We start from the raw sequence: 17,256 nt of genomic DNA, 5'->3' as shown, positions 1-17,256 counted from the left end.
AAATTCAGCGAGCGAAAGCCCAGGATGCTGCAGTTTCTAGAAGACCTGGAGGAGGATGCTGTTCAGCTAGACAGGATGAATAAGGGGGCAAAGATCTCCAGTGTGGCAGGCAGCTCGGTGGGGTTAGCTGGAGGTGTGCTTTCCATCATTGGTTTGGCATTAATTCCTGTAACAGCTGGAGCGTCTCTAGTTCTGACAATGACTGGGGTGGGGCTGGGAATTACCAGCGGAGTCAACAGTGTCGTCACCACCGCCACAGAGGTTGGCGTGAACTGTAAACATCAAAAGAAAGCCAGTGAGACCTTCCAGAGCTTCATGGAGGATGTGCAGTGTCTCCAGGATTGTCTGGAGGAGGTCACCAAAAGGGAAACGAGCCAGATAGATGTGGTTGTTGGAGTGGGCAAGGTGCTTGGTAAAGTTTGTGCTATTGGGAAGGGTATTGATGGGCTTGTTGATGCTGCCTCAGCTGTTAAGTTGTTAAAAACTGAGGAGCTGGCTGTAAGTGCTGGCAGAGTGGCAGTGCAGGAAGGAAAAGCATTACGTAACGTGCCCAGGATGGCGGCAGATATCCCAGATATTGGTCAGGCAGCAGTCAAAGGGCCTCTTGCCCTCTCCAACTCAGCCAGAGCCGGTTTCATCGGGCTCAACGCTCTCTTCCTCGGCATGGATGTCGTCTTCATCTGTAAAGACAGCATCAGTCTGGCCAAAGGCAGCGAGACTGAAGTCTCTCAGTTCATCAGAGCCAGAGCTGCACTCTGGCGTTCAGAGATGGACTCATGGCAGAAGATCCATGACTTCCTTTGTGAAGGTCAGCTGACATCAAAGAAAAATAAAGCTGACCTGGAGACGCCATTTTATCCAGAGAGGGAGATGAAGCAACTCGGAGAAACAAAAATGGGAATTCCATTTGATGAAGTGGATGAAAAGTGAAAGAGGAAAGTTCTTGTGTAATACAGTAGTGCTCAGAGACAATACCAACTCTGACACTTTGATCAGATATGAGATCCATTTAAACTTTGCTTACGGCTCACTGTTCAGCATCAAACATCATTACAATCTATCTTTGAGGAAGTTTTAATCAGCTGTAATTCTCACGGCATAAACCAATGTATCGCTAAACCTGATTCAAAACATAACACACTGTCATTTAGCACTTTACCTGATGATAAATGTAACTGAAAAATATAATTACTATTTTAATCCTAGAGTTGCAATCACTGTCATATAAAAATATAATTAGAGCAAAAAATGTTATGCGCAATACATTCTGTACAATCTGTATGATCTTCATTATTATGTTTGTATAATTCAGTCTGCCATTTCTCTTGCACAAAAATAAATACAATTTTAAAAAGTAAAAGGTTTGTTTTTTTCAGGTCTGAACATGACAACTGACATTTGCCGTGCATCATGGGTCATCTAAGGTTACAAAGTCAGCCGTCTGTTCCCTCCAGGTTTAACTGCAGTGTTTGATCTATTAGCCTACATCCATCCAAACATGTTTTAGAAGCCATTTCAATGATTATTACTCATTACTACTTCATTTTACTAACAAACCAAAAATAGAAAAGTTTAGATTGAAAGATGCCTGCCCTACACCACTGGATGGTGCTGTTACACAGGACTTCTGTAAACTGAACCCTGAAGGCATCATTACAGTTTATTTTACATTAGAGCGCCTATTTATTTTAATTTATATTACTTTTAAGTATAACTTTAAACTTTATCTATGTTTTTTTTACTCCAAAATACACTGCTTTCTTACATTTATATTTATGTATTTAATTATTATTTACTACTATTTATTATTATTATTATTATTATTATTATTATTATTATTATTATTATTATGATTATTATTATTGCTATTTTAATTATAATTCATCTATTCGTTTAATTACTTTTTGGGTGTCCGGGGAGGGTTGGCGGTTATATAATAAGAAATAAAAATATAATATAAATAATAATAATATATAAATAAATAAATGAGTAAACATTGAGCACAAATGCTGAGAATTTGATGGGGTATCATTTCTGGATTTTCAAAATAATCAAAGCATCAGGTTGCCCTGCTCTAACAGGTACATTAAATGGTCTTCCCTCTGAAATGTAGTGCAGTAGCATATAAAGTACTATAAAATGGAAATACTCAAGTAGGCTAGAACTAAAATATATGTAGGCCTATGTGGAAATTGTACTTAAGAACAGTACTTGAGTAAATGTACTTAGTTACATTCCACCACTGGTCCCCACCTTTCTTAACCTGCTGCCAGGAAGCGAAATGTTCCTATAAGTAACAATCACTTCTATCATTGCTTTGGGTCATGTCAAATTATATACTGGAAAAACAAAGTTCGGAAACTTGTGTTTGGTCGATTATTTCTCTGTTGTTACAATGCTAATGGTCATTGTATTTTACATCGTTGGAAAACCTGTTTATTTACCTTCACAATGATGTCCAACTTGTAAGGATCATGCATTTGTGGGATGAGCAGCACAGCTGATTATGTGGGTAGCGCCCAAGAAATATTTGCCAAAATGCTCTGCCAATGGTAAACAGTTTTCTCACAAGGCTGCCAGGAAGCCTGCAATGACTGCCCTTCACCATCAGGCCCGTTTGCGCTGGTGTCGACAACACAGACAATGGAACCTGAACATGTGGGGGAATGTCATGTTCAGTGATGAGTCCAGGTTCTGTCTGCCAAAGTTGGATGGCAGGGTTAAAGTATGGAGACGACGCGGAGAACACTATGCTGATTGTTGCACCGATGGAATAACAGCTTTTGGTGGGGGCAGTGTCATGGTGTGGGGCGGCATCTCCCTCACTGGCAAAACAAGGCTTGTCATCATTGAAGGCCATCTCAATGCAGTGAGATATCGGGATGAGATTCTGCAGCCAGTGGCGATCCAATATCTCCACAATCTGGCACCTAACTTCATCCTCAGGTAAATAAACAGGCTTTCCAACCATATAAAATACAATGACCATTAGCATCGTAACAACAGAGAAATAATCCACCAAACACAAGTTTCCGAACTTTGTTTTTCCAGTTTATTTCCGACAGCCTGTTAAGGCAGCATCCTGCTGACTGTTATGGCTCTTTGTTTGAGCCTCGTAAATAAAGAAAATCAGTTAGTTGAGTTGGTGTTGGTTCGACCTGCTGATGTGGAGAAAGGAAAATTAAACCAAACTGCGTCAACTGTTGAAGTTTTGTCAACAAAAGTCCTGAACAGTTAAACTAAACTGATGATGTTAACAGATTCAGCCAACACATGAGTTGGTTGTCTCTATATGAAACAATCAGATGTCCAATCTTGATTTATTTTTATTTTAACCTCGCAGGTAGACCTAATAATAAGACGAGGCCCTGATAAGGAACTGGAGACAGCATATGGAGAGGACAAACATGTCTGCTGCAAGGTAAAGAGCTTAAATCTTTGAAGTACTTTTGCACAGAATAAGAGAGAAAAGCCTGTAGTAACAGCAGAGTGTCAAATAAAGTAAAGATATGTGTATTATTAGGAGACAGATCTTTGAAACTCCAATACACAGTGTGTTATGAAGATGTTAAATAAATCTGAGATTTGAGTGGGTTTTAACCCTAAATTACATCCTTATGTGAGGTTGTTTTTTAGGGTTAAATAAATGTAGAAAGTAATGTATCCTATAAACAAAGGCAACAAATAGAGAAGTACGAACCTCTTGGCTTTTGGTATGTCAACCTATTGTATTAATCATAACTGTGAAACCATTTAAAATATATTATAGGCTATTGCAGATTATTGTGCCTAAAAGAATAAGTAGAATATTGTTGGAAGAGAAAACCTTGAACTCAACTGATAAACCATTTGTGCTCTGGCGACATCTGCTGGTCAGATTGTGTAAATGCAACGACAAACAGAAAATGTCTGTGCATTATGACTTTTGTCCTGTTTTATCTGAATAGTATCATAGTCTTTATAGCCATTAGCCTATTTCACAAGATTAGAGGAGCATGTGAAAAAAAAATGTAATTGCAAAGTATAAGTATTCTTTATGCTTTGCCATCCGATCATCCTACAACCCCTCAAATTCATCTTTTGGGACCCATTGGAGGGGTCCTGACCCCCAAGTTGGGAACCACTGATGTATGTAGATGATATAGGCCTCAATATATAAGAGGCCTTCTGGTTATGTTTTAATCATACAAACATACATACATACATACATACATGCATACATGCATACATGCATACTATATGTGTGACAATTAGTTTATGTTAGTTTGTAGTCATTTAGTTGTCTTTTTTAGTCTCCTTGTAGCTGTTTTGTGTCTCTGCATTTCTCTGTAGCCATTTTGTGTCTCTAATTGTGGCCATTTAGTGTCTCTGTAGTCATTTGGTGTCTCTTTGTAGTTGTTTAATGTCTCTTTGTAGCTGTTTTGTGTCTCTGCATTTCTTTGTAGTTGTTTAGTGTCTCTTTGTAGTCATTTGGTGTCCCTTCTTAGTCATTAAGATAGATAGATAGATAGATAGTAACTTTATTGATCCCGAGGGAAATTCAAGTTTCAAGCATCACAGTTCCATAGTGCAAAACATGTTAGTAAAAAGGCAGTAAAAAAGTTACTAGTGCAAAGTACAAAGTAAAAAAAAATATACCAGATATAAAAACACAAGGAGATGAAGAAAACTGTTAAAACTGAATATAGTGCAGGGTAACTCCGATAGCTTTGTCTATGAAAGTGCACTGTGTGCATTATTATATGTCCTGCAGACCGTCCTCCTTTGCCCCCCCACACCCCCTACCCATGTATGTATGTACACTGTTTGTGAAGTCTGAACATGACCACTGACATTTGCCGTGCATCATGGGTCATCTAAGGTTATAAAGTCAGCCGTCTGTTCCCTCCCTATATAGTTATAGTTATAGTTATATAGTTAAATAAAGATTGAGCACAGATGCTGAGAATTTGATGGGGTGTCATTACTGGATTTTCTTAATAATCAAAGCAGCAGGTTGCCCTGCTCTAAAAGGTACATTAAAAGGTCTTCCCTCTGAAATGTAGTGCAGTAGCATATAAAGTAGCATAAATGCATTGTTAATTTTAAGTTTACAGAGAGATGATAGCTCATAATTTCTCTTTTCTAAATTAAAAAAGTATTTAGTGCATTTGTCACCTTTTAGGAGTGCTGCTAATACATCCATGGTGTGTTGCTGACTCTGTTCAGAACTCATTGGTTCATCCTCGTAAAAAAAAAAGTTATTTGGGTGTGGTGGTTCAATTCTTAAAGGGAAATGAAACCAAACTGCCACATCTCTCAAAACATCCTGAACAGTTAGGCTAAACTGGTGATTTAGATTTAGATTTAGATTTTGGCAGATTCAGCCAACACATGAGTTGGTTGTTTCTATAAGAAACAATCAGATGTCCAATCCTGATTTATTTTTATTTTAACCACGCAGGTAGACCTAATAATAACACGAGGCCCCGATAAGGAACTGGAGACAGCATATGGAGAGGACAAACATGTCTGCTGCAAGGTAAAGAGCTTAAATCTTTGAAGTACTTTTGCACAGAATAAGAGAGAAAAGCCTGTAGTAACAGCAGAGTGTCAAATAAAGTAAAAATATGTGTATTATTAGGAGACAGATCTTTGAAACTCCAATACACAGTGTGTTATGAAGATGTGAAATAAATCCGAGATTTGAGTGGGTTTTAACCCTAAATTACATCCTTATGTGAGTTTGTTTTTTAGTGTTAAATAAATGTAGAAAGTAATGTATCTTATAAACAAAGGCAACAAATAGAGAAGTACGAACCTCTTGGCTTTTGGTATGTCAACCTCTTGTATTAATCATCACTGTAAAATCATTTAAAATATATTATAGGCTATTGATGATTATTGAGCCTAAAAGAATAAGTAGAATATTGTTGGAAAAAAAACCTCGAACTTGTAAACTGATAAACCATTTGTGCTCTGGCAACATGTGCTCGTCAGATTGTGTAAATGCAACTACAAACAAAAAATGTCTGTGCATTATGACTTTTGTCCTGTTTTATCTGAATAGTATCAAAGTCTTTATAGCCATTAGCCTATTTCACAAGATTAGAGAAGCATGTGAAACAAAATAACTTAATTGCAAAGTATAAGTATTCTTTATACTTTGCCATCCGATCATCCTACAACCCCTCAGATTCATCTTTTGGGACCTATTGGAGGGGTCCTGACCCCCAAGTTGGGAACAGCTGATGTATGTAGACAATATAGGCCTCTATATATAAGAGGGTCTTCTGGTTATGTTTTAGTCATACAAACATACAAACATACATACATGCATACTATATGTGTGATAATTAGTTTGTTAGTTTGTCATTAAGTGTCTCTGTAGTCATTTTGTTGTCTTTTTGAGTTTCTTTGTAGTTGCTTTGTGTCTCCTTGTAGCCATTTAGTGTCTCTTCGTAGTCGTTTAGTGTCTCTTTGTAGTCATTTGTTGTACTTATTAGTTTCTCATTTAGGGTCTCTTTGTGGTCGTTTGTTGTTCTTTCATTGATATTTTGATGAAGATGAAATGAGGCTTTCTGACGCAGCTTCCTGCCACTCTACAACAACAGTTCAGTTTGAATTTGTTTTGAAATCTCACAAACTGGATGATGTTTTGTTTTTCAGAAAAGAACTACAGAAGGCCTTGTGCTGCTACACCGCAGATACCCTCATCTACATCGACACAGTGAGAGAGTTCTGTGAGAGGAGCCCTGAATGGATGCTTGGGAGGGAGAAAGAGTTTCACATGATGGTGGACATCAAAGATAGGGCTGACAGCATCGTCCTAAAAATCGGCCATGTTACCCAGTCAGAGAACAAAGGTAAGGCCTTTTTGAAATATATGAAGAGCAAGGTGACTGCAGACAGGAGACGTGCAAAGCTGGAGAAGGAGCTGGCAGCTGTGCTGAAGGACACTCTGGGAGGCCTGCAGAAGCTCCACAGCTTCCTGGATGCAGTGGAGAATCTGGCGGTCACCTCACTCCATGTGTTCATGGAGGAGAACCTGGCGTTACATTTGCCAAAAGGGATCAGCCTCGAACAAGTTCAGGTTGTCATCACTGCTGCACGGGAAATCTGCCCTCTCCTCGTCGAGTTTAAAAGAGATACAAGTGTCTTCTTCCTTCCCAAACTTCAGAATGTGGAAGTGCTGTCATATCAGCTGGACAGATACATCCAGACCACCCAGACAATCTGTGAGAAGTTAGAGAAAAGGTAAAGAGACATTTCATCAAAATAATATGCACATTTTGCAAAATAGACATCTAATATAAAAAAAAATTTATTTGTGTCTTTCACAGCTCCTTCAGTGACTTTTGCCTGAATATGAACGACGAAACTCTGGTAGACCTCGATGTGGATTTGTCTGAAGATGACTTACAAAGGATGCTTCATCACATTAATCAGCTTGATGAAATCAGGTAAGCGTTGACCATCTATATTGGTTATATTGTTTATTGGCCCCAAATGTCAAAGAAGCAGCCGTTGGCAATGAAAATAAAAAACAAATATATATAAAGAGAAAATCACTCACCAAAAATAGACAACAAAATAGAAGAAGAAAAAATGCAAAGTTGAGGAGCTGGAGACACGGCAGCATGGCTGTAGACTCAATTTACTGCAAATAAAGGAAATTAGAGGCATAATTATTACAATTCATAACTCAAATAACATAAACTGATTTTACATGATTTCTATAAGCACTCAGAAATGAGAAGATCCTTGGATTATGGTTCTTGTCCAGCTGTTTATACCTCAGTATAATTTGTAATTTATTTTATGAAATATTGTAGCCCTTCTGCTTATTTCAGTTTTATGTGGATCCAAAAAAGAAACCATATCCCAAATCTAATATTTTCATACAGAATTCTAAAGTAACATATTAACCTTTTGAGATGTGTCATCTTATTTAGTCTTTCTTAATTTCTCTTCATCAGGATGAACCAGAGCTTCCGGACGGTGTTCCTGTTTCAGGAGGGACCATGTTCTAGTTTCATCAGTGAGTTCAGCGAGCGAAAGCCCAGGATGCTGCAGTTTCTAGAAGACCTGGAGGAGAACGCTGTTCAGCTAGACAGGATGAATAAGGGGGCAAAGATCTCCAGTGTGGCAGGCAGCTCGGTGGGGTTAGCTGGAGGTGTGCTTTCCATCGTTGGTTTGGCATTAATTCCTGTAACAGCTGGGGCGTCTCTAGCTCTGACAATGACTGGGGTGGGGCTGGGAATTACCAATACAGTCACCAGTTTAGTCACCACCGCCACAGAGGTTGGCGTGAACCGTAAACATCAAAAGAAAGCCAGTGAGACCTTCCAGAGCTTCATGGAGGATGTGCAGTGTCTTCATTATTGTCTGACAAGGATTTTTACAAATATTCGGTGTGGTATCGAAAAGATTGTTAATACTGCCTCAGCTGCTGAGTTGTTAAAAACTGAGGAGCTGGCTTTAAGTGCTGGCACAAGCACAGTGCAGGTAGGAAAAACATTACGTAACGTGGCCAGGGTGGTGGCAGATATCCCAGAGATTGGTCAGTTAGCAGCCAAAGTGCCTCTTGCCATCGCCAAGTTAGCAAGAGCCGGTCCCTTCGTGTTAAGCGCTCTCTCCCTCGGCATGGATGTCGTCTTCATCTGTAAAGACAGCATCAGTCTGGCCAAAGGCAGCGAGACTAAATTCTCTCAGTTCATCAGAGCCCTAGCTGCATTCTGGTGTTCAGAGATTGACTCATGGCAGAAGATCCATGACTTCCTGTGCAATGGTCAGCTGACATCAAAGGAAAACAAAACTTTCCTTGAGATGCCATTTTATCCAGAGAGGGAGATGAAGAAACTCGGAGAAACAGAAATGGAAATTCCATTTGATGAAGTGGATGAAAAGTGAAAGAGGAAGTTCTTGTGTAATACAGTAGTGCTCAGAGACAATACCAACTCTGACACTTTGATCAGATATGACATCCATTTAAACTTTGCTTACGGCTCACTGTTCAGCATCAAACATCATTACAATCTATCTTTGAGGAAGTTTTAATCAGCTGTAATTCTCATGGTATAAACCAATGTATCACTAAACCTGCTTCAAAACATAACACACTGTCATTTAGCACTTTACCTGATGATAAATGTAACTGAAAAATATAATTACTATTTTAATCCTAGAGTTGCAATCACTGTCATATCAAAATATAATTAGAGCAAAAAATGTCATGCACAATACATTCTGTACAATCTGTATGATCTTCATTATTATGTTTGTATAATTCAGTCTGCCATTTCTCTTGCACAAAAATAAATACTATTTTAAAAAGTAAATGGTTTGTTTTTTTTCAGATCTGAACATGACCACTGACATTTGCCGTGCATCATGGGTCATCTAAGGTTACAAAGTCAGCCGTCTGTTCCCTCCAGGTTTAACTGCAGTGTTTGATCTATTAGCCTACATCCATCCAAACATGTTTTAGAAGCCATTTCAATGATTATTACTCATTACTACTTCATTTTACTAACAAACCAAAAATAGAAAAATTTAGATTGAAAGATGCCTGCCCTACACCACTGGATGGTGCTGTTATACAGGACTTCTGTAAACTGAACCCTGAAGGCATCATTACAGTTTATTTTACATTAGAGCGCCTAATTATTTTATTTCACATTACTTTTAACTATAACTTTAAACTTTATCTATGTTTTGTTTTGTTTTTTTACACCAAAATACACTGTTTTTCTATATTTATATATATATTTTTTTATTATTATTTATTACTATTTATTGTTATTATTATTAACATTTTAATTATAATTTATCTATTCGTTTGATTACTTTTTGGGTGTCCGAGGAGGTTGGGCGGTTGTGAGTTTGTTGGAATGTGTGTAACTTTGTTGAAAACTTATATAGTTATAGTTATAGTTATATAGTTAAATAAACATTGAGCACAGATGCTGAGAATTTGATGAGGTATCATTACTGGATTTTCTAAATAATCAAAGCAGCAGGTTGCCCTGCTCTAACAGGTACATTAAAAGGTCTTCCCTCTGAAATGTAGTGCAGTAGCATATAAAGTAGCATAAATGCATTGTTAATTTTAAGTTTACAGAGAGATGATAGCTCATAGTTTCTCTTTTCTAAATTAAAACGTATTTAGTGCATTTGTCTCCTTTTAGGAGTGCTGCTAATACATCCATAGTGTGCTGCTGACTCTGTTCAAACTCATTGTTTCAGCCTCGTAAGAAAAAAGGAAGTTAGTCAACATCCGTCAAAACTTCCTGAACAGTTAGGCTAAACTGGTGATTATGATTTAGATTTAGATTTTGGCAGATTCAGCCAACACATGAGTTGGTTGTCTCTATAGGAAACAATCAGAGGTCCAATCTTGATTTATTTTTATTTTAACCTTGCAGGTAGACCTAATAATAAGACGAGGACCTGATAAGGAACTGGAGACAGCATATGCAGAGGACAAACATGTCTGCTGCAAGGTAAAGAGCTTAAATCTTTGAAGTATTTTTGCACAGAATAAGAGAGAAAAGCCTGTAGTAACAGCAGAGTGTCAAATAAAGTAAAAATATGTGTATTATTAGGAGACAGATCTTTGAAACTCCAATACACAGTGTGTTATGAACATGTGAAATAAATCCGAGATTCGAGTGGGTTTTAACCCTAAATTACATCCTTATGTGAGGTTGTTTTTTAGTGTTAAATAAATGTAGAAAGTAATGTATCTTATAAACAAAGGCAACAAATAGAGAAGTACGGACCTCTTGGCTTTTGGTATGTCAACCTCTTGTATTAATCATCACTTTAAAATAATTTAAAATATATTATAGGCTATTGCAGATTATTGTGCCTAAAAGAATAAGTAGAATATTGTTGGAAAAAAAAACTTGAACTTGTAAACTGATAAACCATTTGTGCTCTGGTGATATCTGCTGGTCAAATCCTGTAAATGCAACGACAAACAAAAAAAGTCTGTGCATTATGACCTTTGTCCTGTTTTATCTGAATAGTATCATAGTCTTTATAGCCATTAGCCTATTTCACAAGATTAGAGGAGCATGTGAAAAAAAAAATGTAATTGCAAAGTATAAGTATTCTTTTCATGATTTGCCATCCGATCATCCTACAACCCCTCAGATTCATCTTTTGGGACCCATTGGAGGGGTCCTGACCCCCAAGTTGGGAACCACTGATGTATGTAGACGATATAGGCCTCTATATATAAGAGGCCTTCTGGTTATGTTTTAGTCATTCAAACATACATACATACATACATACATACTATATGTGTGACAATTAGTTTGTTAGTTTATAGTCATTTAGTGTCTTTGTAGTCATTTTGTTGTCTTTTTGAGTCTCTCTGTAGCTGTTTTGTGTCTCTGCAATTCTCTGTAGTCATTTAGTGTCTTTGTAGTCATTTAGTGTCTCTTTGTAGTCGTTTTGTGTCTGTGCATTTCGTTGTAGTCGCTTAATGTCTCTTTGTAGTCATTTAGTGACTATTTGTAGTAATTTATTGTACTTATTAGTTTCTCATTTAGTGTCTCTTTGTGGTCGTTTTGTTGTTCTTTCATTGACATTTTGATGAAGATGAAATGAGGCTGTCTGACGCAGCTTCCTGCCACTCCACAACAACAGTTCAGTTTGAATTTGTTTTGAAATCTCACAAACTGGATAATGTTTTGTGTTTCAGAAAAGAACTACAGAAGGCCTTGTGCTGCTACACCGCAGATACCCTCATCTACATCGACACAGTGAGAGAGTTCTGTGAGAGGAGACCTGAATGGATGCTTGGGAGGGAGAAAGAGTCGCACATGATGTTGGACATCAAAGATAGGGCTGACAGCATCGGCCATGTTACCCAGTCAAAGAACAGAGGTGAGGCCTTTTTGAAATATATGAAGAGCAAGGTGACCCAGGTGACTGCAGACAGCAGACGTGCAGAGTTGGAGAAGGAGCTGGCTGCTGTGCTGAAGGACACTCTGAGAGGCCTGGAGAAGCTCCACAGCTTCCTGGATGCAGTGGAGAATCTGGCGGTCACCTCGCTCCATGTGTTCACAGAGGAGAACCAGGCGTTACATTTGCCAGAAGGGATCAGCCTCGAACAAGTTCAGGTTGTCATCACTGCTGCACGGAAAATCTGCCATCTCCTCCTCAAGTTTAAAAGAGATACAAGTGTCTTCTTCCTTCCCAAACTTCAGAATGTGGAAGTGCTGTCATATCAGCTGGACAGATACATCAAGACCACCCAGAAAATCTGTGAGAAGTTAGAGAAAAGGTAAAGAGACATTTCATCAAAACAATATGCACATTTAGCAAAATAGACATCTAATATAAAAAAAAATAATTTGTGTCTTTCACAGCTCCTTCAGTGACTTTTGCCTGAATATGAACACCAAAACTCTGGTAGACTTTGATGTGGATTTGTCTGAAGATGAGATACAAAGGATGTTTCATCACATTAATCAGCTTGATGAAATCAGGTAAGCATTAACTATCTATATTGGTTATATTGTTTATTGTCCCCAAATGTCAAAGAAGCAGCCTTTGGCAATGAAAATAAAATACAAATATGTATTAAAAGAAAATCACTCACCAAAAATAGACAACAAAATAGAACAAGAAAAAATGCAAAGTTGAGGAGCTGGAGACACGGCAGCATGGCTGTAGACTCAATTTACTGCAACTAAAGGAAATTAGAGGCAAAATTATTATAATTCATAGCTCAAATGACATAAACCTGATTTTCCATGATTTCTATAGACACTCAGAAATGAGAAGATCCTTGGGTTATGGTTCTTGTCTAGCTGTTTATACCTCAGTATAATTTGAATTTATTTTATGATATATTGTAGTCACTTCTGCTTATTTCAACATATTAACCGTTTGAGTTGTGTCATCTTATTTAGTCTTTCTTAATTTCCTCTTTTCTCTTCATCAGGATGAACCAGAGCTTCCGGACGGTGTTCCTGTTTCAGGAGGAACCATGTTCTGGCTTCATCAGTGAGTTCAGCGAGCGAAAGCCCAGGATGCTGCAGTTTCTAGAAAACCTGGAGGAGAATGCTGTTCAGCTAGACAGGATGAATAAGGGGGCAAAGATCTCCAGTGTGGCAGGCAGCTCGGTAGGGGCAGCTGGAGGTGTGCTTTCCATCATTGGTTTGGCATTAATTCCTGTAACAGCTGGAGCGTCTCTAATTCTGACAATGACTGGGTTGGGGCTGGGAATTACCAGCGGAGTCAACAGTTTAGTCACCACCGTCACAGAGGTTGTCGTGAACCATAAACATAAAGAGAAAGCCAATGAGACCTTCCAGAGCTTCATGGAGAATGTGCAGTGTCTCCAGGATTGTCTGGAGGAGGTCACCAAAAGGGAAACGAGCCAGATAGATGTGGTTGTGGGAATAGGCAAGTTGTTTGGTAACGTTTGTGCTACTGGGAAGGCTATCGATGGAATTGTTGATGCTGCCTCAGCTTATATTTTAACAACTGAGGAGCTGGCTGTTAGTGCTGGCAGAGTGGCATTGCAGGAAGGAAAAGCATTACGTAACGTACCCAGGATGGCGGCAGATATCCCAGATATTGGTCAGGCAGCAGCCAAAGCGCCTCTCGCCCTCTCCAACTCAGCAAGAGCCGGTTTCATCGGGCTCAACGCTCTCTTCATCGGCATGGATGTCTTCTTCATCTGTAAAGACAGCATCAGTCTGGCCAAAGGCAGCGAGACTGAAGACTCTCAGTTCATCAGAGCCAGAGCTGCACTCTGGCGTTCGGAGATTGACTCATGGCAGAAGATCCATGACTTCCTGTGCAAAGGTCAGCTGACATCAAAGGAAAACAAAGCTGTCCTGGAGACGCCATTTTATCCAGAGAGGGAGATGAAGTGAGTCATTTGCAGTCATTTAGTGTCTCTTTGTAGTCATTTTGTTGCAGTTTAGTGTCTCTTTGTAGTTATTGATTTTACTTATTAACGTCTCATTTAGTGTCTCTTTGTGGTCGTTTTGTTGTTCTTTCATTGATATTTTGATGAAGATGAAATGAGGCTGTCTGACGCAGCTTCCTGCCACTCTACAACAACAGTTCAGTTTGAATTTGTTTTGAAATCTCACAAACTGGATGATGTTTTGTGTTTCAGAAAAGAACTACAGGAGGCCTTGTGCTGCTACACCGCAGATACCCTCATCTACATCGACACAGTGAGAGAGTTCTGTGAGAGGAGCCCTGAATGGATGCTTGGGAGGGAGAAAGAGTTGCACATGATGGTGGACATCAAAGATAGGGCTGACAGCATCGGCCTAAAAATCGGCCATGTTACCCAGTCAGAGAACAAAGGTAAGGCCTTTTTGAAATATATGAAGAGCAAGGTGACCCTGTTGACTGCAGCCAACAGACGTGCAGAACTGGAGAAGGAGCTGGCTGCTGTGCTGAAGGACACTCTGAGTGGCCTGGAGAAGCTCCACTGCTTCCTGGATGCAGTGGAGAATCTGGCGGTCACCTCACTCCATGTGTTCATGGAGGAGAACCAGGGGTTACATTTGCCAGAAGGGATCAGCCTCGAACAAGTTCAGGTTGTCATCACTGCTGCACGGAAAATCTGCCATCTCCTCCTCAAGTTTAAAAGCGATACAAGTGTCTTCTTCCTTCCCAAACTTCAGAATGTGGAAGTGCTGTCATATCAGCTGAACAGATACATCAAGACCACCCAGAAAATCTGTGAGAAGTTAGAGAAAAGGTAAAGAGACATTTCATCAAAATAATATGCACATTTTGCAAAATAGACATCTAACATAAAAAAAATTAATTTGTGTCTTTCACAGCTCCTTCAGTGACTTTTGCCTGAATTTGAACGACGAAACTCTGGTAGACATCGATGTGGATTTGTCTGAAGATGACATACAAAGGATGTTTCATCACATTAATCAGCTTGATGAAATCAGGTAAGCATTAACCATCTATATTGATTATATTGTTTATTGGCCCCAAATGTCAAAGAAGCAGCCGTTGGCAATGAAAATAAAATACAAATATGTATAAAAAGAAAATCACGCACCAAAAATAGACAACAAAATAGAACAAGATAAAATACAAAGTTGAGGAGCTGGAGACACAGCAGCATGGCTGTAGACTCAATTTACTGCAACTAATGGAAATTAGAGGCAATATTATTATAATTCATAACTCAAATGACATAAACCTGATTTTCCATGATTTCTATAATCACTCAAAAATGAGTGGATCCTTGGGTTATGGTTCTTGTCCAGCTGTTAATACCTCAGTATAAGTTGAATTTATTTCATGGAATATTGTAGTCACTTCTGTTTATTTCAGTTTTATGTTGATCCAAAAAAGAAAACCATATCCCAAATCTAATATTTTCATACAGAATTTAAAGTAACATATTAACATTTTGAGTTGTGTCATCTTATTTAATCTTTCCTCTTTTCTCTTCATCAGGTTGAACCAGAGCTTCCGGACGGTGTTCCTGTTTCAGGAGGAACCATGTTCTGACTTCATCAGTGAGTTCAGCGAGCGAAAGCCCAGGATGCTGCAGTCTCTAGAAGACCTGGAGGAGAATGCTGTTCAGCTAGACAGGATGAATATGGGGGCAAAGATCTCCAGTGTGGCAGGCAGCTCGGTGAGGGCAGCTGGAGGTGTGATTTCCATCGTTGGTTTGGCATTAGGTCCTGTAACAGCTGGAGCGTCTCTAGTTCTGACAATGACTGGTTTGGGGCTGGGAATTACTAGCAGAGTCAACAGTGCCGTCACCACCGCCACAGAGGTTGGCGTGAACCATAAACATCAAAAGAAAGCCAGTGAGACCTTCCAGAGCTTCATGGAGGATATGCAGTGTCTCCAGGATTGTCTGGAGGAGGTCACCATTAGGAAAACGAGCCAGATAGATGTGGTTGTGGGAGTAGGCATTGTGCTTGGTAAAGCTGGGTATGATATCCGAAATCTTGTTCAAAAGGTCTCAGCCTTTAAGAAGTTAAAAACTGAGGAGCTGGCTGTAAGTGCTGGCAGAGGGGCAGTGCAGGAAGAAAAAGCATTACGTAACGTGCCCAGGGTGGCGGCAGATATCCCAGATATTGGTCAGGCAGAAGCCAAAGGGCCTCTTGCCCGCTCCAACTCAGTCAGTGTCAGTACCATCACGTTCAGCGCTCTCTTCCTCGGCATGGATGTCTTCTCCATCTGTAAAGACAGCATTAGTCTGGGCAAAGGCAGCGAGACTGAAATCTCTCAGTTCATCAGAGCCAGAGCTGCACTCTGGCGTTTGGAGATGGACTCATGGCAGAAGATACATGACTTCCTGTGTGAAGGTCAGCTGACATCAAAGGAAAACAAAGCTTTCCTGGAGACGCCATTTTATCCAGAGAGGGAGATGAAGAAACTCGGAGAAACAGAAATGGAAATTCCATTTGATGAAGTGGATGAAAAGTGAAAGAGGAAAGTTCTTGTGTAATACAGTAGTGCTCAGAGACAATACCAACTCTGACACTCTGATCAGATATGAGATCCATTTAAACTTTGCTTACAGCTCACTGTTCAGCATCAAACATGATTAATATCTATCATATTTTTAATCAGCTGTAATTCTCATGGCATAAACCAATGTATCGCTAAACCTGCTTCAAAACATAACGCACTGTCATTTAGCGCTTTACCTGATGATAAATGTAACTGAAAAATATAATTACTATTTTAATTCTAGAGTTGCAATTACTGTCATATAAAAATATAATTAGAGCAAAAAATGTTATGCACAATACATTCTGTACAATCTGTATGATCTTCATTATTATGTTTGTATAATTCAGTCTGCCATTTCTCTTGCACAAAAATAAATACAATTTTAAAAAGTAAAAGGTTTGTTTTTTTTTCAGGTCTGAACATGAACACTGACATTTGCCGTGCATCATGGGTCATCTAAGGTTACAAAGTCAGCCGTCTGTTCCCTCCAGGTTTAACTGCAGTGTTTGATCTATTAGCCTACATCCATCCAAACATGTTTTAGAAGCCATTTCAATGATTAGTACTCATTACTATTTAATTTTACAAACAAACCAAAAATAGAAAAGTTTAGATTGAAAGATGCCTGCCCTACACCACTGGATGATGCTGTTACACAGAACATCTGTAAACTGAACCCTGAAGGCATCATTACAGTTTATTTTACATTAGAGCGCCTATTTATTTTAATTTATATTACTTTTAACTATAACTTTAAACTTTATCGATGTTTTGTTTGTTTTTTACAGCAAAATA

At 38.9% G+C, this 17,256-nt stretch overlaps 1 protein-coding gene across 1 annotated transcript in view; it reads left to right on the top strand.

Moving 5' to 3' along the window:
* Nucleotides 1-16,856, top strand: part of LOC119501443 — a 40,392-nt gene extending 23,536 nt beyond the window's left edge. Inside the window, exons 6-10 of the mRNA XM_037791803.1 lie at nucleotides 7,323-7,442; nucleotides 12,941-13,876; nucleotides 14,129-14,725; nucleotides 14,811-14,930; nucleotides 15,448-16,856. Coding sequence (XP_037647731.1) covers nucleotides 7,323-7,442; nucleotides 12,941-13,876; nucleotides 14,129-14,725; nucleotides 14,811-14,930; nucleotides 15,448-16,432 — 2,758 coding nt within the window. The 3' untranslated portion in view covers nucleotides 16,433-16,856. The remainder of the gene's footprint in view (nucleotides 1-7,322; nucleotides 7,443-12,940; nucleotides 13,877-14,128; nucleotides 14,726-14,810; nucleotides 14,931-15,447) is intronic.
* The last annotated feature ends 400 nt before the right edge of the window (nucleotides 16,857-17,256 follow it).

The sequence above is a fragment of the Sebastes umbrosus genome, chromosome 14 (genome assembly GCF_015220745.1).
Source record: "Sebastes umbrosus isolate fSebUmb1 chromosome 14, fSebUmb1.pri, whole genome shotgun sequence".
Taxonomy (NCBI): domain Eukaryota; kingdom Metazoa; phylum Chordata; class Actinopteri; order Perciformes; family Sebastidae; genus Sebastes; species Sebastes umbrosus.
This window is presented reverse-complemented; position numbering and strand designations above follow the sequence as displayed.